Raw genomic sequence first — 27149 nt, 5'->3', positions numbered from 1 at the left:
GTAGGGTTGTTTGTATGGTCAGGCCATGCTTGTTTGGTATTCTGTTATTCGGTTCCTTTGCAACTTGGTGGAGAATTGGTGGGAATAGTAAACACGGTTGAGCTCAGTGTGGCACGCCTTCAGTTATTCGACTCCCTTGTCAATGCGGGTATTTTCGTGAAACAGCAGCATGTGCAGATCAGCATGGTCTGGCTGTACGTTGCTGGCAGCATGTGCAGATCAGCATGGTCTGAGTGAATGTTGCTGGCAGCATGTGTAGATTAGCATGGTCTGACTGTATGTTGCTGGCAGTGCTGTAGTTCTGAGGTTGTGTTTTTAACATGCCCATCGTGTCATGTCCATCGTAAACTGGCTAGAATTCACATTCTCTTTGGCCGGGTGCTCGTGCGCGCGTGTGTGTGTGTGTGTTGTGCATGCATGTGTGTGTGTGTCCGTGTGCGCGCATGTGTGTGCCCATATGTGTGTGTGTGTGTGTGTCTGTGTGTGCCGATATTATCTTTGCTGCTGTAGCAAATTTACGAGGCTGTGGCGACTAGCAATCGTGGTGTTTCCCAGCGTGAATTGATCTCCTTCCTGGTCCTCTTGTCTTGTGGTACAACTGAACAACGGATGAAATGTGAGTGATATGTGTCTGGATTGTGTGCAGTTGTGCGAGCACGTGTGTGTGTGTGCGCGCGCGCGCGCGCGTGTGTGTGTGTGTGTGTGTGTGTGTGTGTGTGTGTGTCTTTGTGCGAGTGCTGAGCACAGAACAGCACATCCTGATTTGGCACACAAGTCCATTGGAACGGGCTGCTCAAATAAGGTGTCCTGAATGGTTGGAATGAATTCCACATTCCCTTCTCTGAATGACATTTTGTGATGCCTTTTTGTACTGAGTGTGATACATGTATGATAAACCTTGTTCATTGTGCATAGGACAGCTGTTCACACTAAACTGATGCAGATCAGATGCGGAATGACTAAAGCCGCTTCTTTGTGGAATACGCGTACATGTAGTTGACTACTTGTTGACCGTCTGATCACTATTTATTTTGATATCGTCACCACCACCACAGCGTATCTAGCAGGTGCCTTTGTTTACAACACGTTACGTGCTTTTGTGTGAAATTGTGTTGCCTACCACTATATATCAATGTAATTGAGATACTGATTAAGTAATGATCAATGGTGTGTGTGGTGTGTGATTGCCGTGTGTATTCTGTAGTGCTCTACAGTATTTGCTCACGCGATGGAGAGACCGTAACACAACCTGCTTTGGACGGACTTATTGTCGCATGCGATGGAAAGTCACCGCAGGGTTTGGCGGAGTTATTTGAATCACACCCTCGCTCCAAGGTACATAGCTCTCTTCTGCTGTCCATTCTTCCCGGAGCTGGAACCGGTAGCTTTCCTCAACTAGATATTTAAAACATACCGGTCACATGACCAATGTAGGAACAAGGGGTTTAAAACACCATCTGCTGCTGCAAGCTGTACTGATCAGATTGCCTCTGTTCTGCAACACTATATTAGTACACTACGCATGCATGTTTCGGGTACCTTGCTGACCTCGCGCAACAGAGTACATGTATAATGATGATCTGGTGTACATATGCTGAATGTACAATACTGGCTCTTCCCTTTTATTTGTATTATGGGTATGACGTACACGAATCCCCGGTCTGTCCTACGCAGCTATGAGTAGCTGTTCAGCATGTCAGCTGGGTGGATTAGCCAACACGTTTCAAGCATCCTTGTTTGTTGTTGTCTGTTTGTTGTCTGTGTTGTTTGATTGGTGTGTGCTACATGTATTGTGTTGGTAGAAGTCTGGCCAATCCTCACGTCACCAGCAGCTGCAAAGCGAGATCTCCGACACTGTGGACTTTGAGAAGTTTTCTAACTGGGCTAGGAAGCATTACAAGTCTGTGTCGTTCATGCACTGGTTACTGGGTGAAGAGCCTGGTACACAGCCCTGCCTATCAGATAACAGTCAAACACCAACATTCTACCAAGTGCTGGCTGGAATGACGCATTGTAAGTCTTTTACTGTGTTCATTATTACCTGTACCCGGTACTGCAACTGCTGTTCTTGTTGTTCTTTTTCCGGCTGCTGCTGCTGTTGTTGTTCTCTTGTACTTGTGCTTGTTCTCGCTGGTGCTGCTGCAGTTGTTGTTGCTGTTTCTGTTGCTATCTTTGCTATTGCTGTGCTGCTGCTGTTGTTTCTGTTTTTGCTGCTGCCGCTGGTGCCGTCGCCGATGCTCATGCTGCTGACACAGCTGCATGTGTCGGTACTGCTGTTGCTGCTTCTGCTGCTGGAGGTGTCAGTAGATGTTTGCATTGTCTTTTCTGTTGTTCTCTTTGGTAGTCAACAGTCTTATAGTAGTCGTAATACTTTGAAATATAGATACCAAGTGTGCACAGTCCAGCATGTTTGACACCACTTATGTGTTTCTGCTGTGGGTTTCTTCTGCAGTGAACGACACTGAGGTTGCAGAGTTGGAACGGCGGTATTGGCAGCTGAAGGCATCTAGCAAGACCGGGAAGTTAGACCTGGAGACACTAACACCAAGCATCTCACCGCCGTTACCACTACCTGCTTGTGCTGGTAAGTGTCTTTGACTCTTTGTCAATGCAAGAAGCTCCCCTCTCATCTCCCTCTCTTCCTCTGTTCCCTTCCGTCTCTCTCTCTCTCTCTCTCTCTCTCTCTCTCTCTCTCTCTCTCTCTCTCTCTCTCTCTCTCTCTCTCTCTCTCTCTCTCGCCTCCCTTTCTCGTCTCCCTCTCTCCATCTCTTGTTTTCATCTTGTCTCCCTCGCCTCCCTCTCTCATCTCCCTCTCTCCATCTCTTGTTTTCATCTCGTCTCCCTCTCCCGTCTCCCTCGTCTTCATCTTGTCTCCCTCGTCTCCCAGTCTCTTCTCCCCTCACACTACCCCCTATCAGAGTCTGTTCTAGGATTTCAAACCAACCGGGTCCACATCTATCTGGCACAACTCTTGTAACCGGGTCAGAGCCGGGTACGTTCAGCTACTGTATATCAGGGAGTCGGAATTATCTTCCCATTCTCTGATTTAATCCCAACCTGGTCACAAGTGACCCAGTGTTCTTTTTCCAAACGGGTCGCTGATCCAGCTGACCCGGCTCTGGAGCATGTCTATATCATTACTGGTGTCGCACGGCATCATCCTCAATAGCATGTCCATGTGTGTGTGTGTGTGTGTGTGTGTGTGTGTGTGTGTGTGTGTGTGTGTGTGTGTGTGTGTGTGTGTGTGTGTATGTGTGTGTGTGTGTATGTGTGTGTGTGTGCATGTACGTGCGTGCGTGTGTGCATGTGCCGGCACGTGTGTGTGTGTGTGTGTGCATGTGTATGTATGTTTGCTAGGTTTGTATGCAGCTATCGATACCAACAGTGATGGTCATTTGGACTTCAAGGAGATGTGCTGTGCAATCTCAACATGTTGTCTAAGTGAGAATGATCAGGAGCAGTTCAAATGTAAGTCACTTCTCCATGGTTCTCTAGCACTGTACAGGTCTGCCCTCGTAAGGACGCGTTCAGACTACCGTGAACCCGTCAAACCGTGAATGGCGATGAACCGTGAAGGACATTCACACTACCGATAAACTAACGTTACCGTTACGTACGTTTTGCAGCTCTCACCTTGGCACTGAGAAGGGATTTTCCCTTTTTCCCAGCCGGAGCACTTTTTTTACTGCCGGAAAAGTTCTACTGCCGTAGCAGCTGTGGCAGTAAAACCTTTCCACCGGTAACGTGCCAGTAACGTCACGTGATCAAATCACCTTGGAAATTTTCCCAATCGATCACTTTTTATCGGTAGTCTGAACGCGCCCTTAGTAGATACCCCCAGGGGTTTTCAATTCTTTGTCTTATAAACGCGTATTATCTACGTGTACTATCCGGACTTGAATATACGTGTTTCAGGCGTCAGGGTATTTTGGATCGTTGTCTACTACTGAGGTTCGTCTTGTAACTGATGTTGCACTACAACGAGAGTAGCACTGTAGCTCTGACCAGTTTCAGTAGGTGTGACTGTAACCTGTGCAAGTATGGATAGTGCTGTCTCTGCCTGTTAGATTGCACTCTTTATGCTAGCTTGTTATGTTATATCAAGGACATGGGAGCACTGGCACTTGACTGTCCCTATTATCAGCTGCTCCAACCCACCTTGTCAATGCCTTCTTGTAGGAGTCAAGCTCATAATGTGCTTTCATATCTGATTGTACACACTGTACTAGCTTGCTGTGTAGTGATGGAAACTACACCAGTATACGGTAGTTGACACAGCTGGCTGTAAGCTGCCTGAGGTCATATTTCTGAAATTCTCAATCAATGACATCATGCTCCTCCATGTGCCTAGCAGGCAATCACACAAACACATATACCACATGCCACCTACAGGTGCTGCTCAACTATTCTATACTGTGCGTTTACCTAGCACCCCTACCCCCATGAAACTATGTAGTGCCAGACCTGCACGCATTGGGCTTTGTGCTGGTGCGGTATGCAGACTTGTTCATGAAATTGGATTTCATTGAGTATTGCTCTAGATACATTGTAATGATATGCCGCCCTATTAACCATATGGGTGCTCGTACTTACTAACGTACAAAGAGATGACTTGTATGTTACCCTGTACTGGCTGTAGTAGTGTTCCTGCTGGTGTTTTCATCATGGCATACTAATGCTACATGCGGTTGTTGGTTACCCTTTGTGTTTGCTATGCAGTCTGCTTCCGTGTGTTTGACATTGATCGTGATGGTGTGCTCAACACCGCTGAACAGGCGTCTATGTTCAACACACTGGCATTGATTACGTACGCTAATGTCAACGGAACGGTAAGCTAATAGTATGTAGTCACATGACAGTTGTGCTTGGTGAAATCCGACCCAAAGTGCATATTTGGCGCCCTTAACTTTCACGGCCCTGGAAACGGTATGAATGTGGCTACAGGTACGGTCATGTAATTTGAATTGGTTCAGGGTGTCAGGTTTGCACGCTGGGTTGGATTTCAGTGAACCCGACTGTACTACAGTAGCACTGTAGGCATTCCTGTTTTCATGCTTTCTCTGTGTGAACGAATGCCGATACGGAAAAGTCAGTCTAACTATTCTCATGTGAGATGTGAAATTGTTTGTGTGTGAATGGGCATGCAATGTGTGATTCACTTGCCCTCGCCCTTGATATTGATCGGTGTATATCATTGACCACTGATCATGTAGATGCTTATGATGTATGGCGGTCAATAATGGTACTGGAAGGCAACAAATATTCGGCGCATGTTTATTTTCGGCTATTTTCGGCCTGGACATGTTTGGCCGAAAATTTGCTGCAGCCGAAATTTTGTTTTGCAAGGTTCAGTGTGACAGTGTATACAGGCGGCAGCAGTACAGGTCGAACATTTGATGCGGCCGACATGTGTTTTAGTCCTGGGAGGCTGAAATTCGAATGGGGCGAAAATTTGTAGACTTACAGTATGCAGCTGGTTTTGGCATTCGGCTGCTGTCTTCTTGGATACTAAGCCTTCCTGATCAGCATGTACTACCGATATGGTGTTGGTGTTGAGGCAATATCTCACCACCTACCATCGCTGTGTGTGTGTGTGTGTGTGTGTGTGCGTGTGTGTGCGTGCGCTTGCGTGCGTGTATGTGTGGGTACACGTGTGTGCAACAGGGCTCTGTACCGTCTGACGAGGTCCTTGCTAATCTTGTTGCAAAGTTGGAAGACAACTTGAAGACAACACTGAATAATGAGACAGAAATTCAGGTGAGGTTACTAAGGATGTTGTTATCACTATTGGCTGCATGCCCATGTTGAAGAAAGCTAACAAGATGCCCAGTCCACAACTTTGCTCGTGCAGAAATGCTAGGAAGGGAGCAAGGACAGCATGTAGCAACTGTTTTTCTTTCTTTCATTTCTTTACGGAGTATGTTGCTACACTGCATTCTAAATTCTAATGTCACCATTCCGAAACAGTTCAGCCTCTTTCGTTTCTTGGATGCTTTATTTATTTCCAGACTGCTAGGCTTTGGAGAAAAGAAGAGAATTGTAAAGGTTACACCACCAACGTCATATAGTAATAGTAGTAATACTAATGTTGCAGCAGTTAGGCTGTTATAGAATCTTTCATGTTTGCTAGAATGACGCCAATTCTGTTCTTGTTGTCTTGTTGTCGTACTTGTCTGCTCTTGTTGTCATCCTCGGTTGTTGTTGTTGTTGTTCTTCTTCTTCTTGTGACTCATAATACTGCGTTTGCTGTTGACAGGCTTTGTCAGTAGAAGACTATTGCACTTGGGCCAAGTCTTCATCAGTACCTCAGGACTTCTTGAAGCTTCTTGTGGAGGTAATTCTTCTGTTGTCTTGTTGTATTTGATTTCCCCATTTACACCATTCCACTGACACTACTACCGTATGCGGAGGTGAAGAAGATCTGAATGTCTATTCATCTACATCTACTTGTAGTCCTCTGTGTCCTCTATGTCCTCTGTGTCCTCTATGTCCTCTATGTCCTCTATGTCCTCTGTGTCCTCTATGTCCTCTGTGTCCTCTATGTCCTCTGTGTCCTCTATGTCCTCTGTGTCCTCTATGTCCTCTGTGTCCTCTGTGTCCTCTGTGGTAGTCTATGTCCTCTGTGTCCTCTGTGGTAGTCTATGTCCTCTGTGTCCTCTGTGGTAGTCTATGTACTCTGTGTCCTCTGTTAGCCAGTGCAGGCTAAATTTTATTTTTCAAGGAAACCCTTCGAAAATGGTACCAATCGATTCAGCATGGCATTTTCATTCCTCCTGCAAAGTTTCAGCTGATTTGGAGTCATGACAAGGACGCTATGGCGATTTGAAGATCGAAAAACTTCAGTTTTGTTTGTCAAGAAGAAAGGCCATGATCGCACACAAATCATACAACCCGTGTGGCACAATGATTTTTGAACGAAGTTGATCCGCGGACCCCGTGCTTCGCACATGCACGCGCATGCATACTGCACTGCACAGAACAGAGGCTTTTTTGAACGCAGATATGTAGTTCGTCCTCTTCGAAATGTCTTCCAAATGCGTGGTGCTGGTGTTGTTCTCAGCTTCGTCAAGGCAGAATGCAGCTGCATGTGATGCTCCTGTGTGTTCATGCATGTTCTCTTTTCGCGTCTCGACATTGTAGCGTCCAGACTCAGCTCGACTGGAGAAGATTGAGGAGACTATGCTTTGATCCACATGGAAAATCGATGAAATTTGGTAATTATCGTCGGGCGCTAAAAAGCGCTGGGGAGCATGGGGCTAAAACTTCGTAGCAGTCATCCCTACCATGACAGGCATCGACTGGTATATGTTCCATTCTGTTCCCAACCACTACGGGTCGTCTGCGAAGCTTTCTTCTTCGCCGATTCTCGGACAGATCGTACGTCTTCGCACTGTATCTCTCGTCTCCCTCAACGGATCAAAACACGGTTTTCGCCAGGACGAACACAAACCCCCAGATTTCGCGGCGGCAACATCTTCGAGTAGGGAAAAGCTAGCAGCTAACCGGGAATCACCAAAAAACACGTGTAATACTCAGTGTGATTTGCGACAGCTGTCATTGTGCCGTCGCACCATGCATGTACCATGCACGGGAATGGAACACGGATGAGTCGTTTTATTACGACAGCCTGCACTGGCTACCTCTGTGGTAGTCTTTGTCCTCTATGTCCTCTGTGTCCTCTGTGTACTCTGTGTCCTCTATGTCCTCTGTGTCCTCTGTGGTAGTCTATGTCCTCTGTGTCCTCTGTGGTAGTCTATGTCCTCTGTGGTACTCTATGTCCTCTGTGTCCTCTGTGGTAGTCTATGTCCTCTGTGTCCTCTGTGGTAGTCGTGTACGTGTGTACTAGTCTAGTATACTCCAATGGAGGCACAGCCACTGGTGTTGAAGATTGTTAGCTCTCTATCCAACACAGCACAGCACAAGTTGTCCGATAAGCAGGACTGCACTGCAGTTGTGAATATAATTATATTTTATCATTCTATTTGACATGATGGTAGCAAGTACTCTGCATGCACATCCACACTCGCGTTATTTTGTTTCCCTTTTGGCGAGAGACTGCGAGTAAGAACAAGGTTATTTCAGAGTAGTATTCACCTGTGTTGTGTTGTCTGCTTGTGTTGCCCAGATCTGTCACATTTGTCTTGGATTGCGGCCCCGAACACCGACTGAAGAAGGCTGCGTGGTTCGGTAAGACTGGCAGCCTCTCTGTACATTCTGTGTTTCCTGATGAGATGGACATCCCATGCGAGGTGCAGAGTGCAGGCTACACTAATGTCAGGTTGTATTCCCTTCACCATGCTGTCCTGGTCATAGCACAGTGCACACACTTTGCACTAATTTGTCCTTAACACCATGATGGGTGTGCACCAGGGAGTTGTAGCACCTAGGGAGACAAGTTCTCAGACAACACAGGCGATTGTAACGCTAAATGATGTGGGTTACAATCCGGGTTTGCCCGTTACAGTTGCCCTTGAGGCAAGGCTAATGTATACATGCTTGCATACATCATTGCTTGTCTGCGCCATGCTCGAGGTCAGCAGGTCCAGATCACGATCCCTGCGAGTTGCATAGACCATAGATCAGTGTAAGATCACACCGAACTTTCTAATCTGGGGTCGAAACACACGCCATTTCGGGTACTTGTACTTTGATGTCGAGTTGTCTCGCTATATGCTACGACTCTCTGTGCTTCGACTCCCTGTGCTTCGACTCCCTGTGCTTCGACTCCCTGTGCTTCGACTCCCTGTGCTTCGACTCCCTGTGCTTCGACTCCCTGTGCTTCGACTCCCTGTGCTTCGACTCCCTGTGCTTCGACTCCCTGTGCTTCGACTCCCTGTGCTTCGACTCCCTGTGCTTCGACTCCCTGTGCTTCGACTCCCTGTGCTTCGACTCCCTGTGCTTCGACTCCCTGTGCTTCGACTCCCTGTGCTTCGACTCCCTGTGCTTCGACTCCCTGTGCTTCGACTCCCTGTGCTTCGACTCCCTGTGCTACGACTCCCTGTGCTTCGACTCCCTGAATGCTACGACTCCCTGTGCTACGACTCCCTGTGCTTCGACTCCCTGAATGCTTCGACTCCCTGAATGCTACGACTCCCTGTATGCTACGACTTCCTGTGCTTCAACTCCATGCTGTACACGTCACTCATGATATGAAATGTATGAGGATGTGTATGAGGACGGGTATATTATAATATATATGACAGAGTAAAACCTGTGTTCAGTGAACAGTACAGTAAGACTCCACTAGACTGTAGACAGAGGTTCTCACAGTCAGCCATCGACCATGCTTCAACATACATCCTGGCTGGTCTTAGAGTATAGTGCTCTGATCTGGTGTTTTGGTTTGTTTTGTCCGTTGCATGCATGCTGTCTACCTGATCTTGTAGGCGTTGGATTGCTCGTGATCAACTGCTTGGTTTTAAAGTTGACTCCACTCTTCATCTAGTCTCTCGCCAGTGGTTCAATATGTGGCTGGAGCATACGAATGTGAGTCTTGTTTTCCGCTGTCGTGAACTGTGTGTGTGTGTGTGTGTGTGTGTGTGTGTGTGTGTGTGTGTGTGCGTGCGTGCGTGTGTGTGTGTGTGCGTGCGTGTGTGTGTATGTATGTGTGTATGGTTGTACACTCGCCCTGTGCAGCGAGGGTTTTTGTAATTGGTTGTATGCTGACAAAGGTAATGGAATGTGTGTGTATATGCTTGCAGTATGATGTAGTACTGTTGTATTGTGCCTGTGTCCTGTATGACTTTGTGTGCCTGTGTCTTGGTGCTTTGTTTGCAGTCACCCATTCCCGCAAGTCATGGCCGAGGAGGAACATCCAGTTCTACTAGCCACCTTGTTGTTGGCGGTGTCAGCGATGCCAATGCCCCCCACCACGCTAGCAACACACGCGGCAGTACTAGCAGCCCTGCTATAACTGCCAGCAGTCCTGTCGAAAGCAAGGCCATGGCAACCGAGTACACAGCTGTATCCGTATCTAGAAGCAAAGAGGCAACCACACCGGAAGGCGATGGTTGTCTTCCCCAGCCTTCCAGGGCCTCCCTGGGCAAGACAAGATCATCAACACGCTCCAACCCCAAGAACAGCAGTGGCAGTGGGAGTGGCAGTGGCAGTGGTGGTGTTGGCAGCAGCAGCAGCAGCACTGGCGGTGGCAGCGCTGTCGTCAGCACTAAGAGTACTAATACTGATAGTGCTGATCTTGATGATTCTAGCACATCCGGTCTTGGACCCATTGACAATAGTGTTCTCTGCACTACTGATTCCAGGAAGGTAGGTTGAGCTCTTGTCTGCTTCTTGTGCCGCTAGATTTTGTAACATGCCTTGCGCAATGCCAGCAACTCTTTTAAATTTCTCCCTGTGACCTTTCTCTCTCAGTGTCTAGCCATGGTCCAGCTGGAAAGTCCGCCAAATACTCTTTTGGTGAGACCTCAGTGGGTCGACACAGCTACTTCAGAAGTAGGTGTCTGGAGAGTATGGTGCAAGACGAGATAGCCATGTCACCCACAACAGGAGCAAGATTTGATACTAGTGAATTCTGCTAACAGAGGAATGAGAAACTTGCAGGCAATGAATCCTGGATATAAACTGCTGCTCAGTTGATCACTTGCTTTTCCATTCTGTGTGTGTGTGCGTGTGTGTGCGTGCGTGCGTGCGTGTGTGTGTGTACGGGCGGGCCTGCCTGCGTACATGTGTGTGTGTTTCCCAGATGTCAATGATTATTACAAGCGAAGGCGGTCAGTTGAAGCGGGGTCTGCACATTGACCGAGACTTCACGTATGTAACAGAGCCAGTATGGAGAGCCCTGTGTACCTGGTACAACGGAGGCCCTTCACTACCCAGGACGGTAAGACTTTACAAACACATACATGTACACTGTGTACTGCATGCAGTCTGCTCTTCCTATTCGACAAAGTGGATCTGTGCTGTTTACCTGGTTTGATGATGCTGGCAAGACATTGGAAGATTTTGAGACAGTAACTCTCCTTTTTTCTTACTTTTGTTGCATGCCTTTTTGTTGCATGCCCCTATGTTCATGCCTCTATGTTCATGCCTTTTCCACTCTCTGTGTGCTGGCCGCATGTCGGTTTTCAGGTAGTCTTTGTGGGAGCTAAGAATCTGGTGTAACTGTGATGGGCAATCTTGCTGCTTTGTGCGGATGAATGCATGTACTTCAGAAATAATTGTGTTTACTGTGTGTCTGTCTGTGTGTATGTGCACGTGCGCGCATGCACATGTGTGTGTGTGTACGGGTGCGCGTGTGTGTACATGTATGGTGTGTGGGATATTGCGCATATCTCCTGCGTGTAGGTGATCCAAGGTCCGTCTGGTCCTGGCCTGGAACTCTACATGTACTCTATCAAGTTCTATCGTCACACCACCAATCCTAACCTGGGTCGTAGCTCTACCGCAGGTCATGCTATGAGTCACTTGAGTACCTTCTGGTCCTGGGCAGTCAGTATGCTGGGTACCAGCAGTGGCACCTCGTCAATGACAGCGTACTATCCTACATCTGCTGCTGTGTCATCTTCATCAGCACATTCATCCGGTGCTGCGTCTTCTGCTGCTGTTAGTCAGCCACCATTACCTCGACGCTACCTTGCTTACTACGCCTCACTCAGCCGCAAGCTAACACTCACACAGGTTAGTTCATTGTCTTCTTTAGCGCCAAGTCATCTGCAGTAGAGTGTTATAATAATATTACTCAATCTGCAGACAGAACTGTTTCATCCTTTGTGGACTCATCAGCGCAGCACAGAAAATGAGGCCGAACCTGATAGCAATGAATAATAAAATTTCCAAGGCCAGATTTAAACCAGGCTTGAACATACCTTGCCAGAGTGCTCAAACTGACAACTGGCTGACGTTTATAAATTTTGCCAACATGTTCTTGTCTGAACTATTAGTTTACGGTCCAATGCAGCCTCACGACTTGTACCTTGAATGGGTCGTAACTCTTGTTTTCAGTTTGACAATTTCTGCCATACTGGGTATCCTGGAAAGGTCTTGACAATGGGAACACAACAAGTACACACACTCAGCTTAACAGGATGCACTGGGCCAGCAACTGTGCACAAACACTGGCCGTATGCTTTTGATCAAGCTCCACCATCCATTTCTCTCTTAGCCTTTTCGCTCCTGTGCGTACATACATGTAGATGGACGGTATTCTGTCGATGAGTACGATCAGCCATGCCTCAGCCTGGCACACACACGCACACACACACACACACACACACACACAATGGAGTGTGTTGTGCATCACGGCCGATATCCAGTTCTAATATAAATTATACACTCCTAGGATTCTTACCTTGAATTTAAATGAGTGTCTCCTTGCCAACAAGTGACGTAAACGGGAAAATCCATTGAATCCTGCATCGTGCTCTGAGTGTAAATTTGCCAGGACCAAAGTTTCAAACACACCCCTCTTCCTATCGCTTCAGTGATGGGTCAAGACTGAGACTTCTTCTGCACTGTACCTTTTTTATCTTGATGTTTATGCTTGTCTGCATATGTGATGCTGTGCGCTTGCATGCGTGCACACGTTCATGCGTATGTTTGTGTGTGTGTGTGCGCGTGTGTGTGTGTGTGTGTGTGTGTGTGTGTGTGTGGTGTGTGTGTGCACGCGCGCGTGAATGTTTGCGTATGTGATTCTGTATTGTGTGCAGCTGGAAGAGTTCATTCAGCAGAAGATGTTTTTGAAGCCTGATGATTTCCGACTGTGGCAAATGAAAGAAGATGTGAGTCATGTTTCCTAGTTCTCTCTCTCTCTCTCTCTCTCTCTCTCTCTCTCTCTCTCTCTCTCTCTCTCTCTCTCTCTCTCTCTCTCTCTCTCTCTCTCTCTCTCTCTCTCTCTCTCTCTCTCTCTCTCTCTCTCTCTCTCTCTCTCTCTCTCTCTCTCTCTCTCTCTCTCTCTCTCTCTCTCTTCAATAGAGGATTGACTTGCATGAGTATGAGGAAGTGTGTGTGTTTTCTTCTCCTGTTCATGTTGGTTAGTCTCCAACAACACTGCTCGAAGACAGTACTATTTCTCTTGAGCGCTTGCAGCTGGATGGGAAAAGCCTACTTCTGGAAGGTTAGTGTGTCGTGTTCTCGCTTTGTACTGTTTTTGTTTTACCTTTTGGAACTCTGCTGGTCCACTGATAGCTTTCTTATGGTGTCTTGAAGTTGGCCATCGTTGATCAGCTTCACGTCGACATCTGATGGTACATAGTCTTGCTCGGGGCTATCCAGACTTTTTCGACTCGTTTCATTTGTCGTTCCTTGCTGAGCCTGTCAGCCTGGTCTGGGTGCCTGAGAGTGGCATGATGGTCTCGAAAGATACCCGGGCTTTGGCCCCAGTTTGTGTCGACAACCAGTTAGCCCTAGATTGCAAGCACAAAGGTACTTTCTGAACCAATATCCTCTTGATAGTTGATACAGAATCTGATTTCTTTCTGGGATTCATTGTCCACCGCGAGGCTGCAACTAGAAAAAGAAATCACCAATATTATTATTTTTTGAGCAGTTCATACATGTACAGTACTGATCATGTGAGTAGATCTGTGACGTGAAGTCACACAAACCCGGGCTTGTACGACTCCCCGATGTACAGATCAGGGCAATTGTTGGCCGAAATACAGAAAAATAATCGAACGGGTAAACCGCGTACCTGTTTTCTGTAAAAAAAATTGAATAAAAATTACCGGAAAATACTGTAAAAAAAGTTCAGCATGGCATGCATACATACATTGGAAAAAATATATATTAAAAAAAATTCGCCTGCCCGCACCAATTTCACATGGGTCCTGCCCGGGAATCTCGATTTTATTTTGGTCAGGCCTAAGGAGCATGTGCAAATTGTGAAAAGTACCGCGATGCAGAAAAGTCGCGATGAGGAATATGGCGAAAAAAATCATGGCACATTTGCAGACTAGTGAAACGCACTGTACGCAAGAGAAAATTGTACGATAAGGAGAAGAACGACACTCTTAAATTTGGAACCTCACCCTCTGGGCCCATGCCCCAACACTTCTCAGGCCCTATGTATGTGCCTATCGACTGATTGATATTCAACTGCTTGTGTGTATGTGTTGTGTTGTGTGTTGTTTACCTAGTGCGGAACAAGGATTTGACATGGCCAGAGGAGATACTCAGCCTGGCAGCGGCTGCCAAATCCAAGAAAGAAGAGAAGAAGAAGTCGACTAGTGAGTAGTTGCACATGACTGTGTAGTTAATAGTCCCTTCGGCTGGCCATACATGTGCATGTATACCTATCTACCGTATTTTCCCCAATAAATGTACAGTAAAATAGCAATGAAAAATATCAATTGTGCACTCATAACCATGTATAAACAATTAAAATGAAACAATTCCAGAACGTTTTCGTGTGACCATCATCAGTGGAACATCGTCACATAGTAAGAATCACTAAAACAACCAATTATATAGCTAGAGTAATATGAAAAGAAGCGTGAGAATGCAGCACAGCTAGCGGTTATGCATAACGCGTGTAGTGTGAACCTTTGCAGTGTATCTGAGAATGGTATAATACGCACTCACCAGTTTTTGTTCACACGCACTCACAGCTGCCACATTCATCTACTGCTACCATTCTCAGATACACTGCAAAGGTTCACACTACACGCGTTATGCATAACCGCTAGCTGTGCTGCATTCTCACGCTTCTTTTCATATTACTCTAGCTATATAACTGGTTGTTTTAGTGATTCTTACTATGTGACGATGTTCCACTGATGATGGTCACACGAAAACGTTCTGGAATTGTTTCATTTTAATTGTTTATACATGGTTATGAGTGCACAATTGATATTTTTCATTGCTATTTTACGACTGTTGTCTCCTCGTCGGTTATTTAAATGTACAGTACTTTTATTTTTTCAAAGGTGGTCAGACCTGTACTACTATAGGAGACTATACTAGTATTGGAGACGTGTACTTTTATTGTTTCTGGAAAGATTGATTGCCTGGGTTGGGTGGCAAACAACCTGTGATAATGATGCTGTAAGGCTGTAAATACACCCAACCATGGTAAGAATCAGGGTACAAAGACACAATGATGATGAACGGGTAAGAAAACGAAGTAAGGTGGACCCTGGTATCTGTACCCCACTAATGCCCATCACATCATTCCGGCATTAGAGACGTGCCCTTTTATATTTTCGATCCACACCCAACATGTACTACTATTGGGGACGTACTAGTAATGGAGACGTGTACGTTTAATGGGGAACATACGGTGCATGACTGTGTGGTTAGTAGTCTCTTCTGTTGCCCATACATGTGCATGCATACCTATCTACATGACTGTGTTGTTAGTAGTCCCTTTGGTTGCCCATACATGCATACCTTTCTACTGATATACCATCATCAAGCATACCAGCTGCTGCTGGAATTGTACAGATGCACAGTTGGAATAGAGCCTAAAACTGGAAAGAGTGTTTGGAACGTACGCACATCTATGTCCATTGGCTGAGGAACGTGTGAACTTGAGTATAGGCAAGGTCTGCACTGGACGACTGCCGCAAATTTGTGATTCTAGTCCTTGGATGATGAATTTTGGCCTCTCTCTCTCTCTCTCTCTCTCTCTCTTTCTCTCTCTCTCTTTCTCTCTCTCTCTCTCTCTCTCTCTCTCTCTCTCTCTCTCTCTCTCTCTCTCTCTCTCCCTCTCTCTCTCTCTCTCTCTCTCTCTCTCTCTCTCTCTCTCTCTCTCTCTCTCTCTCTCTCTCTCTCTCTCTCTCTCTCTCTCCAGGTTCAAGTCATGTGGAGCGAGGCACTACTGGCCTTAGTAACCTTGGCAACACGTGCTTTCTGAACTCAGCAGTACAGTCGCTGAGTAACACACAACCTCTGTCCATGTACTTCTGTGCTAACAAACATCTTGATGAACTAAACAGGTGAGTTGTGGCTGGCCCTTCCTATCCTTGTCATCTTCATGCTTTAGTGCTGTTTATCTACCCTCAGTCACTCAGTCACTCACTCACTCACTCACTGTCTAGTGTCATGCATGGCTTTAGTAAGCTCAGGTGGTGATGACCTTTGTCATTTGGACAGGTGCATTGCGTGTTTGTCACATTGGTATATCTATCTATCTAGCTATCGATCTACACAGAACAACAAGGGAAATCACGGCCTGCTAGTCGCTACTTAATGTTTCATGCTTTCACAATCATCCGGCAACACCTGATGACTTGCCTGATGATTGCGAAAGCATGAAACTTTAAGTAGCGACTAGCAAGCCTTGATTGCCCTTGTTGTTCTCTGTACTACGCTCTGCCTCCGCGGTGTTGAGCACTGTCAGCACACTGGGTGTATCCTCCGGTATCTATCGATCGGTCTGTGTATCTGTGTGTTTCTCAGGAGCAACCCCATGGGAATGAAGGGTCATGTGGCCAAGCGTTATGGTGATCTGGTGCATGATCTGTGGAGTGGTACATCCAAGAGCATTGCGCCGCTCAAGCTCAGAGTGAGTTTAATCGAGTGAAGCTGCCTGAATACTACTACAATCATGTACATAGTTGGTTTTCTCATTGTTGCTGGAATGCTACTCGACTCTACACGCGCTTACTGTTGTAGCAAATTGTTGGAAGTGGTCTGTAGTACCAGGCTGGTCGCTTGTCGCAGTGGTCTTTAGTTACAGATTTTACTGTAGTGACTGTGTGTAGTCCTAGCTCTTTTGGATGGCATCTTCACTCACTCAGTCTCTCTTCTGTATTGTTTGTGGATAGGAGACATGCTGCTGGATTGGAGCATGTCTCCTATCCACTGTAGTACAGGCCCACCAGAACCAGTCCTGTTGGTCAGGTCACCGCCTTACCAACCTTTCGGCCACCAATGCATGCTTTAATACAGCTGAGGAGGTCATATGTTACCCGCCATATCATACACAAGCTGTATGAAACAGGGAGTAGTAAAACAAGTATTTTACTACTCCCTGTTGTGAAAGGCCATGAGCGGACCAATCGAACACTGTATCCAGTGATCCTGCTGTACTGTCCTGCTGTCCTGCCCGGTTGATGATAATAATAGAGAAGACTTATTTGAGTCACAATTCTCCTTTGATGGAATTCTCTACATGTACTTGTACTTTCTTCTGCAGTGGACCATCGCTCGCTATGCAACACAGTTCAACACATTTCAGCAGCAGGATGCTCAGGTAGTTATAGATAAGATTGCATTCATGGATGTGTGTGTGACTGTGCATGTGTGTGTGGGTGTGTGTGTGTGGGTGTGTGTGTGTGTGTGTGTGTGCGTGCGCTCGTGCGTGTGTGTGTGTGTGTGTGCGCTGTGTGCGTGCGCGCTGTGTGCGTGCGCGCTGTGTGCGTGCGCGCTGTGTGCGTGTGTGTGTGTGTGTGTGTGTGTGTATTTGCATGCCTGTTTGTACATTCATTTGCTACCTGTTTGTATTGCTGAGCTATGTATGCAGGTTAACTTTGCTCTCCGTCACACACTCACTGTCACGACCGCAGGCAATAATTTATAAGAAGAAAAGAGGACCAAAGAACTACGCGTTACGCTATAATATCCACTAACACCACCAGTTACTTTACAATCAGCTCATGCGATAACATTGCATGACACTGACCAATGGTACTGACGTTCTACCCCTACCTCCTATCAAGAGTACATAACCCAAGAGTGTGCAACTCCAGCTATGGGGTCTGCGACGGCAGAACTTCACATCACGTGATGAACCCGTACACATTATTTGCACTTTGTGCATGATAGATACAGGGTTGCGCAGCCCAGCTTTGGGTACAACTCTCTTGTGGTCACTTTGCACTGTTTGCCAGCATAACCTTTTGAACCATGTCACGTGATGTGAAGTTCTGCCGTCGCAGCACAGCATAGAGGTTGTGCAGGCAGTTGCACACTCTTGTCGTTATGTACTCTTGCTCCTACCTGTTAGTGCTGTTAGTGGATATTATAGCGTAACTTGTAGCTCTTTGGTCCTCTGTTCTTCTTATAAATTAATCCCTGGCTCTCCACCCGAGTCTAATTACAGGCAATAATGCGACTACTTATCCCGGTCCCATGTGGGCCTTCCCTGTATGTGTACATTGTACATACAAACCACACCAGACGACTTTGGAAATGGTACCTCTTACTCATGTAGCTTGGCCAGGAAGCTGGTCAGGTTTCTGTGACTCCACTGTATTTATACTTCAAAAGTATTACAATCACGGTGTACATGCATGTGCCTGTGTGTCTGTTGACTTGCATGATGGGCAATGGACGATCAGCATGTAGATCTAGACCTGCTCAAGAGCTGATTAGCTGTGTGTCTGTATTCATGTGCTTGGCATGTGTTTACCGGTATCAGACAACTCACTGTGCTCTGTGCTCTGTGCTTTGTGCTCTGTGTTCGTCTGTCTGGATGTGTTTCTGCTGTGTTTGTAGGAGCTACTGGCTTTTCTCCTGGATGGTCTTCATGAAGATCTGAACCGCATAGAAAAGAAGCCGTATGTTGAACTGCAAGATAGCGATGGACGTGAAGATACCGTTGTAGCTCAGGAGGTAAGCTATCCTCGGACGTATGCCAGTATACTTCAGTAGTTTCCTGCTGCCCATGAGGATACGTCTTCTCAGAGTTCTACTGTAGTACTTCAGTATATCATTTGGAGTTGTGTTGCTGAGCTGCTCTGCATAGAATAAAGTTATTATTATTATTATTTAATAAGGATGGCGTAACTCCTCTGTAGCCTTGTCATGATTTCTAATTTTCTTTCACCGCCCACGGCCGCACAAAGTCCTTGGCTACAAAAAAAAAAATTAAAGTCTCTCCAAATCTCTCAAAACCAAACTTCAAAGGAGTTTGAAGTTTGGTTTTGAGAGATTTGGAGAGACTTTAATTTTTTTTTTTGTAGCCAAGGACTTTGTGCGGCCGTGGGCGGTGAAAGAAAATTAGAAATTATTATTATTATTATTATTATTATTATTATTATAGGAAGCTATAACCTGGTACACACTGGCACCTGGTACACACTGGCACCTGGTACACACTGGCACCTGTCCAGACCAAACCACTGTACTAGAGCTATACGTGTACAGCTCCTCTTGTCTTGCTGTCATTGTTCCTGGTGTGTTGGGTGTCTGCGTACGCATGTGTGTGCGTGTGTGTGTGTGTGTGTGCGCGTGCGTGTGCGTGCGTGGATGCATGCATGCATGTGTGTATGGTGTTTTTTTTAATATTTAGGCATGGGACTACCATCTGAAGCGCAACTTTTCGGTCATTGTAGATATGTTCCATGGACAGGTAAGTACATGGAGTGTGGATTATGATCATTGCAAGGATTTCTACGTGGCTGGCTGGCTGATTAGGGGGGGGGGGGGGGGGGGGGGGGGGGGGCTAATTTTGTGTGGCGTTGTCTGCTAGAATGTGTGGCAGGGTGGTGTTTATGAGTGCATGCTTACACACAGCTGTAGAGAGGAAACCTATATTATTTGAACAGCACGTTAAGATTTCTCTCTGGAGCCTCAATTGAAGTTTGTGCAATGGCCCTGTGTAGATCTTGCCTTGTTTTCTCTGTTTCTTTGTGTGCTTGTGTGCTGTTCAGCTGAAGTCAAGCCTGCGCTGCTTGGAGTGCGGTCATACAAACAACCGATTTGACCCTTTCACGTTTCTCTCACTTCCACTACCAATGGAGAACACAGTCTACCTGGAAGTCATCAGTATGTTAGAAGCTCTCTCTCTCTCTCTCTCTCTCTCTCTCTCTCTCTCTCTCTCTCTCTCTCTCTCTCTCTCTCTCTCTCTCTCTCTCTCTCTCTCTCTCTCTCTCTCTATCTATCTATCTATCTATCTCTCTCTCACTCTCTCACTCTCTCTCTCTCTCTCTCTCTCTCTCTCTCTCTCTCTCTCTCTCTCTCTCTCTCTCTCTCTCTCTCTCTCTCTCTCTCTCTCTCTCTCTCTCTCTCTCTCTCTCTCTCTCGTGTGTGTGTGTGTGTGTGTGTGTGTGTGTGTGTGTGTGTGTGTGTGCTGTAAATAGCTGTATGGTGTAGACCAGGCTGAATAGTGAGGGTCAATTCTTCAGCCTTGCAAGCTGTTGAATGGTGCAATCCTAGCACAAGTTGCTATGGCTTCTGCCGTAGCATTGCTATCATCGCCTCCGGCGATGGTCGTCAAAAAGGTCAAAGGTGTGTGTGTGTGTGTTTCAGATTCTGATGTACATGTATGTTGTTCCTTGTGCATACTTAGAAGTATGCAAGTCGCACTCGTACACGCTGACATCTGTATTGTTGTGGTGGGAATGTTCTATGTCCTGTGTGCTGTTAGTGGTACGTCTTGATGGCAGTGTTCCTGTGCGCTATGCGTTCCGCTTGAACCCGGAGAGTCGCTATGTTCTTCTGAAGACTGAGCTGTCTAACCTGACACAGGTTGCTCCTAACCAGCTGCTGCTTGTGGAGATCTTTGCGTCTTCCCTACGGGTACGTACTCACAACTGCTATCACTGTCCCTAATCTCTAACAGTAGCCACTCTCTCCAGTTAAATACACCATGAATATACTGCAGCAGCTCCTGTGTATCTTCAGCTCTTTTAACAACTTTGTTAGTACCAACCTCTTTTGAAACTGCAGGAGGCCTCACCGCTTCCAACCTCTTTTGCATGGCATTAAAGTTTGATTAAACCCAGTTAGGAGGCAGGTATCATTATGCGTGTGTGCATGCTGAAATCTTGCCATTCTGGTCAGGCTGCTCTGTCTGAACTACATTGTAGGCAGCAGTTCTGTGTGTTCAGCCACACAGTGCTCTGCTGTGTGTGGATGTGTGTGGATGTGTGTGGATTTGTGTGGATGTGTGTGGATGTGTGCGCATATACATCTTGGGTATGTGCTTATGGATACACTTTCCTTTGTTTCAGAATGTGCTGGTGGAGTCTAACAAGCTGCGGCAGACACTGTCTGGTTTGCTGTATGCGTTTGAAGTACCCAAGCCCTCAGCAATCGAACCGACAGCAAGCTGTGCAAGTGTGGACAGGCTACATGCAGTCCAGCGACTACAGACACTGGCACCGACCAGAACTAGCAACTCATTATCGCCAACCGACTGTGCTCCTGCAAGTACCACCACCACGACCACCGCAGGCACTTCTGCTGATGGAGATGTTGCTAGCAATGGCAGTGATTCTGCTGGCAATGGCAGTGCTGGCGCTGCTGCTGCTACTGCTACTGCTGCTGATGGATTAGACACGACGGAGAATGGTCACCACCGTACTCGCGCTGAACCCACCAGTAACGAGCCGACTGAGGACAGCAAGGCTACACGGCATCATGCACTGGCACCACCTAGTGCAGCCACCGCCACATCTTGTGCTGCATCCAATGATCTCACCTCTCCAATCCAGTCCGCCCTCTCACCTCAAGCACACCATGGAGATGTTGTGGATGATGAATATGTACATGTGGATACTGACAGTAGTGTGTCGTCACCACCACTACCAGGAGCAGCGGCTGCAGCAACAGCGACTAGTGCAGTCCTGTCTAACGCAAGTCCAGTTCCGGCAGTAGCAGCAGGGACATCACCGTGTGTCGCTGCGAGCACCACGTCAGAGTTTGATGGGTTTATATTCGCCTTCCATCGCAAATCGGTGAGTAACGGTTTCCTTGTTGCCTGCCTTTGCAAAGCTTGGCCGCTGTATAGATGCATCGTACATGTTTTTTTACATATACATGTACATGCTTCCGTGTACACGTATATGAGCATGGCGGTAGGGTATGGCCTATGGGTTGGATTAGGAACCTTACAGACGTAATTGCCGCTCCCAACAAAGAACAGTAGCATCAGTTTGTACGGTATTCCATGGGTGTCAACGTTACTTTAGGGCGGCTGTGAAACACTTTATTCCGGTTGGTATCGTTGTTGTCCTAGATGATGCTTTCAGGCGTGATGCGTAGTACCCTTTACACCTGAAAGTGTGACAGAATGCAATTGTTTGCATAAAATCTAACACACATATCACGGCAAAGTGCTGAGTATCTAGTTCACTTTTGTCACTCCCTCATGACTGGTGAACTCATCTGTGCCCTTGTCCCCAACCAGATGTCTGTGCTTTGTGTATTTGTGTGGGTGTGTAAAATACGTGTGTACTGCCACTGCAGTTCCTGTCGGACATCTACTTCTTAGCCCACGGCAAGTCCAAGCCTGGCATATTTGGCATACCTGTAGCTGTACCTTGGGATAAGCAAACAACACATCTGGATCTCTATCGGTCTCTGTCACGCCAGCTGAAGAGATTCATTGCTTCACCCGACCCAGATGCGTAAGTTTGTTTCTTTCTTTTATTTGAATTCGTTTAGAGCATAGGCAATTCTGCCTTCTCACGAGAGGAAAAACCTCCGGTTCGTGATAAAAACGAATAAAATGTTATGAGAGAAGGAAATGTCTCTTATCCAGGTGCATGATCGATTGGGCGACTCCCGAGCAAGTGCGCTCCGAGTCAGCGTGATCGATTGGCCGAATCCGGAGTAGGTGTACTTGGAGTGGAATGCGACCACACCGGCCCCCACACTGGGAGTGGCTGGAGTGGAAATGGACTTTGGCGTTTTTTTGACAGCTTTCACAGAATCTTAGTACGATATGCGTACATTTTGCATACTACACCCTTGTTTTCTTCGATTGGGCCAGCGTTGCTCGGACTACACCGCCTGCTCGCCCTCGATCCTGATTCGCCAATCGATGACACCCCAGGCTCATTGGGACCGGGCACTGCCCATGTCTCAGATTTACCCGTAGCTCAGGACGACTCATCTGCCACGAAATGGCAGATGAGTCGTCCTGAGCTACGGGGATAAAATACATTGTATCTTATCAATTTTTGATGAAGTTTATATTGTGCGTATTGCATATGTACAGGATAAAAAAGAGTGCAAGAGTTTTAACACTGAGCGCATTCGCACATGCGCACATGCGATTGAAAACAAACCCCAAAATCGAAGCCCTTTAGCCTTAGCAATTCAAGCTGAAGGTGCCCAGTACAGAGACATGCCCGTATCTGAGGCGGCCAGATAAGAGATGTTTGAGTGTACCAACTACCGGTATTTTTAGAAACAAGACCTGACCTGACTAGAAGAACCATCCTCGTTATGCTGTGTGTATTGTGTATGCTGTGTTTGTTAATACTATGCAGAGCTGTCAATGAGAATGACTATCCGTTTGTACTAAAGAGTGTACGTAAGGATGGTCTACTGTGCTCACAATGTCCATGGTGGAAGTAAGTGCTAGACCTGTTATGATGGTCATGTGTGTGTGTGCCTCTCTCTCTATCTCTCTTTATATATCTCTCTCTCTCTCCCTCTCTCTCTCTCTCTCTCTCTCTCTCTCTCTCTCTCTCTCTCTCTCTCTCTCTCTCTCTCTCTCTCTCTCTCTCTCTCTCTCTCTCTCTCTCTCTCTCTCTCCGCCTCTACTAAGGCCTATTGAATGGTGCAGCCTTCATAGAGCCTTGGCCAAAATATATGAGTTACAGACATTCTGAAGACTTTGTGTGCGTGTGCGTGTGTGCGTGTATGCAGGAGTGTTTGTGCTGTAGAATCATTGCTGTACCAATGTACACTGCACTTCATTGTGTACTGTGCACTCCACTGTGTACTGGTATTCTGATGTACCAACACCCTACACCCTACACCCTACAGCCTTCACTCTACACCCTACACTCTACACCCTACACCCTACAGCCTACACCCTACACTCTACACCCTTCACCCTTCACCCTACACTCTACACCCTACACTCTACACCCTACATTGCATCCAATGCCATTCATTTCTTTGTTTTGCTGTTTAGGTTTTGTTCTGGCTGTACTATCGTATGTGATGAGACTTCGTTTGACAGTGTAGCTACACGCTACATAGCCATTGACTGGGACTCTACTGCATTGCACCTGCGCTATCAGAATGCACAGGAGAGGGTGAGTTGTATGCGGTAATGGCTGCTGCTGTTGCTGCTGCTGCTGTGGATGCTGCTGCTGCCGCCGGTGCTGCTGTGCCTCCTGTTTCTGCAGCTGTTCCTACTGCTGCTGTTGTTGCTGCTGCTGTTGCTGCTGTTGCTGCTGCTGCTGGTGCTGCTGCTTCTGCCGTAAGTACTGCTGTTGTGGGTGCTGCTGTGATAGAGGTGGTTGCTGCTGCTGTGGCAATCACAGCTGTTTATGAAACAAGTACCGTGTGGTACCGATTTTAATACTTGCTCTTGCATGTATCAGTTACGTCTGTCGGCCTGCCTGTCTGTTTGTCTGTCTGTCTATTGGTCTGTCTGTCTGTCATTCTGTATGATTTTGTTCAGGCAATGGAGGAGCATGAGAGCATCAAGAAATGTCAAGAAAGTCTGACAGAGGCGATTTCTTTGGAAGAGTGTTTGGCAGCGTTCACAAAGGAAGAAGAACTCGGCGAAGATGATCCATGGTACGTATTTTCTGCTTTGCGACACATGTGTATTACAGCACTACTATTATGGTGTGTAGTGGAGTGCATGCTACATCACACTGTGCAGTGTATAGTGAAGTGCATGCTACATCACACTGTACAGTGTATAGTGGAGTGCATGCTACAGCACACTGTACAGTGGAGTGCATGCTACATCACACTGTACAGTGTATAGTGGAGTGCATACTACAGGCTGTAGTACGTACAACACACTGTATAGTGTATACTGTATACTGGAGTGCACACACCAGCCCACATCATCAGCACACACCAGCCCACATCATCAGCACACACCAGCCCACATCATCAGCACACACCAGCCCACATCATCAGCACACACCAGCCCACATCATCAGCACACACCAGCCCACATCATCAGCACACACCAGCCCACATCATCAGCACACACCAGCCCACATCATCAGCACACACCAGCCCACATCATCAGCACACACCAGCCCACATCATCAGCACACACCAGCCCACATCATCAGCACACACCAGCCCACATCATCAGCACACACCAGCACACATCATCAGCACACACCAGCCCACATCATCAGCACACACCAGCCCACATCATCAGCACACACCAGCCCACATCATCAGCACACTACAGCACACATCATCAGCACACACCAGCCCACATCATCAGCACACATCATCAGCACACATCATCAGCACACTACAGCACACACACTATCAACCACTCCAGTACACTGTTATGTCAAAGTACTTTCACCACCTTCCTGTCATCATTAATGTCATAGTACGTTGCTTACAGTCAAGAAGAGAATGCCGCTCATCATGCTGCTGCTGCTGCTGGATGTCACATGCTTTTTGTCTGCTAGAAATGCCTTTGCTGCTGCTGAGGCTACGGCTGCTGTTTCATATGCTGCTCCACATGCAACTTGTGTCGTTTAGTGTTTGAAAACTGTTGTCATGCTATGTTTTATCTGCCTGTCTTTCTATATGCATGTCTGTCTGTCCACCTGTCTGTATGTATATCCATCTGTATGTTTGTCTGTCTGTCTATCTGTATGTTTGTCTGTCTGTCTATCTGTTTGTCTGTCTGTCTATCTGTCTGTCTATCTGTCTATCTGTCTGTCTGCCTATTTGTATGTCTGTCTGTCTGTCTGTCTGTCTATCTGTCTGTCTGTTTGTTGCGTATTATTAGGTACTGTAGTAAGTGCAAGAAGCATCAGAGAGCAGTGAAGAAATTGGACATTTGGAAGCTGCCTCCTATTCTGGTTAGTCTTAGCACTGCTAGAATTACTCATGACCAGGGAGTCGTACTCAAACTAGGGAGGTGACACGGCACAGAAATCCGTGTCACAGGGGTTGACTCGCACCCGTAACCCCTCGTTGTTATTTTTGGAATAGTTCAGTCCAGTCCAGTCCGAAAGGTCATACTCGGATCGACTCGCCTTCTGTACTTCACCTCCAAGCGTGCCGCATGGGTGTCTAGTTTTTTAATTTTTTGAGGCAGCACATTTCGTTTACAGCCCATCACTCGCCAGCATTCTTTGAAAGACTACCAGCAAATTGTTTAGCTCCTGCCATGTCCGAACTACTTGATAGCAGTGATGGTAACAGCAGCAGTTATGAGACGGCGTGTAGTGTTGCGGTAACTGTTCAGAACTGTTCAGAGTCGTATCCCAGGTTAATCCGAATACTAAAAATTGACCCAAATTGCACATAACACGAAGCTGGTTTTTGAAAATTGTAAGTCGTGTATCTGCCCCATTTCTTCTTTATGACTTGCACAATACACCAGTCTTCCTAAACAACACATTTATAGCAGGGGTTAAGTACCATATAAGAGAAATACAGCCAGTGATATTGTCATGTTGAAATACTACAATTTTGACACAAATTACACATAACACGAAGCCAGGTTTTGAAAAATGTAAGTCGTGTATCTGCCCCATTTCTTCTTTATGACTTGCACAATGGTCCAGTCTGCCTAAATAACACATTTGACCCGCGCTCTGCGAAAACCGACCTTAGGTGCTTCGTAATTTTTTCGAGAAAAAGAACAAAACGTCACGGTCTGTCGATTTTTGAAGATCACAAGGTGAGAGTCATGGCGGAACGAAGCAGAAGACAGTCGCTAGCTCCAATAATTGGTGTGGGCTTCTCCCAGAGGTTTCATCCGAACTCCTTTACGATGAATAGTCATTTTTTGGCCTGGTCCAATCGCAGTTCTGATGACAGCAGTGCCAAGGAGAGTTGGATGTGGAATAGCAGGACGCAACGCTGATCGAGCTGGACGGCCATGCGAAGGAGAATTTCGATCAGGCGTCAGTTTTGCCACCAGCCCAGCCCCTCAATGCCGGCAATAAACAGAGTGCAGACCAAGAAAAATCGGTTCAAGTACTGTCTACAATCCAGGAGGCGCGCGACAAGTTTGACAAGGGCTGTAGTTGTTCCGCACTGGTGCTGTTTCAAGAGCGTGACACTTGAAACCTTGCTTTACATTTACAGCGCACACAGCGCACGTCCTGACCAAGTCAGAGCGCGGCTTGTGTGTAGGCGGAAAGCTAGACGTGCTCAGGAGACGTGGTGAGGCTACCCAGCGCGTCCAGCATGCTGGGAGATGTGATAGATGGGGCTCAACAATACTACTCTGAACTACTGAAGACTACAGTCAGTGGCTGGTGTGGAAGTCATGTACATGCATGTCAGGAAGTCTTTGTGTATGCCTCCAGCACAGGATCAAGCCTTGGGTGCTAAAATCT

General features: G+C 46.8%; 1 protein-coding gene across 2 annotated transcripts in view; it reads left to right on the top strand.

Annotated features, from left to right (window-relative positions):
- Positions 1 to 27149, top strand: part of LOC135820994 (ubiquitin carboxyl-terminal hydrolase 32-like) — a 37458-nt gene that overhangs the window by 928 nt on the left and 9381 nt on the right. For both annotated transcript variants that reach the window (XR_010554242.1, XM_065334050.1), the window contains exons 3-31: positions 511 to 616; positions 1205 to 1335; positions 1803 to 2013; positions 2453 to 2584; positions 3358 to 3468; positions 4720 to 4829; positions 5665 to 5757; positions 6257 to 6334; positions 8126 to 8187; positions 9387 to 9486; positions 9778 to 10266; positions 10703 to 10840; positions 11305 to 11637; positions 12666 to 12737; positions 12994 to 13072; positions 14094 to 14183; positions 15749 to 15893; positions 16357 to 16462; positions 17096 to 17152; positions 18397 to 18513; positions 19193 to 19252; positions 19554 to 19668; positions 20270 to 20421; positions 20856 to 21581; positions 22093 to 22253; positions 23121 to 23204; positions 23774 to 23897; positions 24269 to 24387; positions 25586 to 25658. Coding sequence is in view for 1 of the 2 variants with exons in the window: in XM_065334050.1 (XP_065190122.1) it covers positions 511 to 616; positions 1205 to 1335; positions 1803 to 2013; positions 2453 to 2584; positions 3358 to 3468; positions 4720 to 4829; positions 5665 to 5757; positions 6257 to 6334; positions 8126 to 8187; positions 9387 to 9486; positions 9778 to 10266; positions 10703 to 10840; positions 11305 to 11637; positions 12666 to 12737; positions 12994 to 13072; positions 14094 to 14183; positions 15749 to 15893; positions 16357 to 16462; positions 17096 to 17152; positions 18397 to 18513; positions 19193 to 19252; positions 19554 to 19668; positions 20270 to 20421; positions 20856 to 21581; positions 22093 to 22253; positions 23121 to 23204; positions 23774 to 23897; positions 24269 to 24387; positions 25586 to 25658 (4374 nt within the window). In the remaining variant the exon portion in view is untranslated. The remainder of the gene's footprint in view (positions 1 to 510; positions 617 to 1204; positions 1336 to 1802; positions 2014 to 2452; positions 2585 to 3357; positions 3469 to 4719; positions 4830 to 5664; positions 5758 to 6256; positions 6335 to 8125; positions 8188 to 9386; positions 9487 to 9777; positions 10267 to 10702; positions 10841 to 11304; positions 11638 to 12665; positions 12738 to 12993; positions 13073 to 14093; positions 14184 to 15748; positions 15894 to 16356; positions 16463 to 17095; positions 17153 to 18396; positions 18514 to 19192; positions 19253 to 19553; positions 19669 to 20269; positions 20422 to 20855; positions 21582 to 22092; positions 22254 to 23120; positions 23205 to 23773; positions 23898 to 24268; positions 24388 to 25585; positions 25659 to 27149) is intronic.

Source organism: Sycon ciliatum, chromosome 7, assembly GCF_964019385.1.
Source record: "Sycon ciliatum chromosome 7, ocSycCili1.1, whole genome shotgun sequence".
NCBI classification, from domain to species: Eukaryota; Metazoa; Porifera; class Calcarea; order Leucosolenida; family Sycettidae; genus Sycon; species Sycon ciliatum.
The sequence above is the reverse complement of the archived record's forward strand: the minus strand, read 5'-3'. Positions and strand labels throughout refer to the sequence as shown.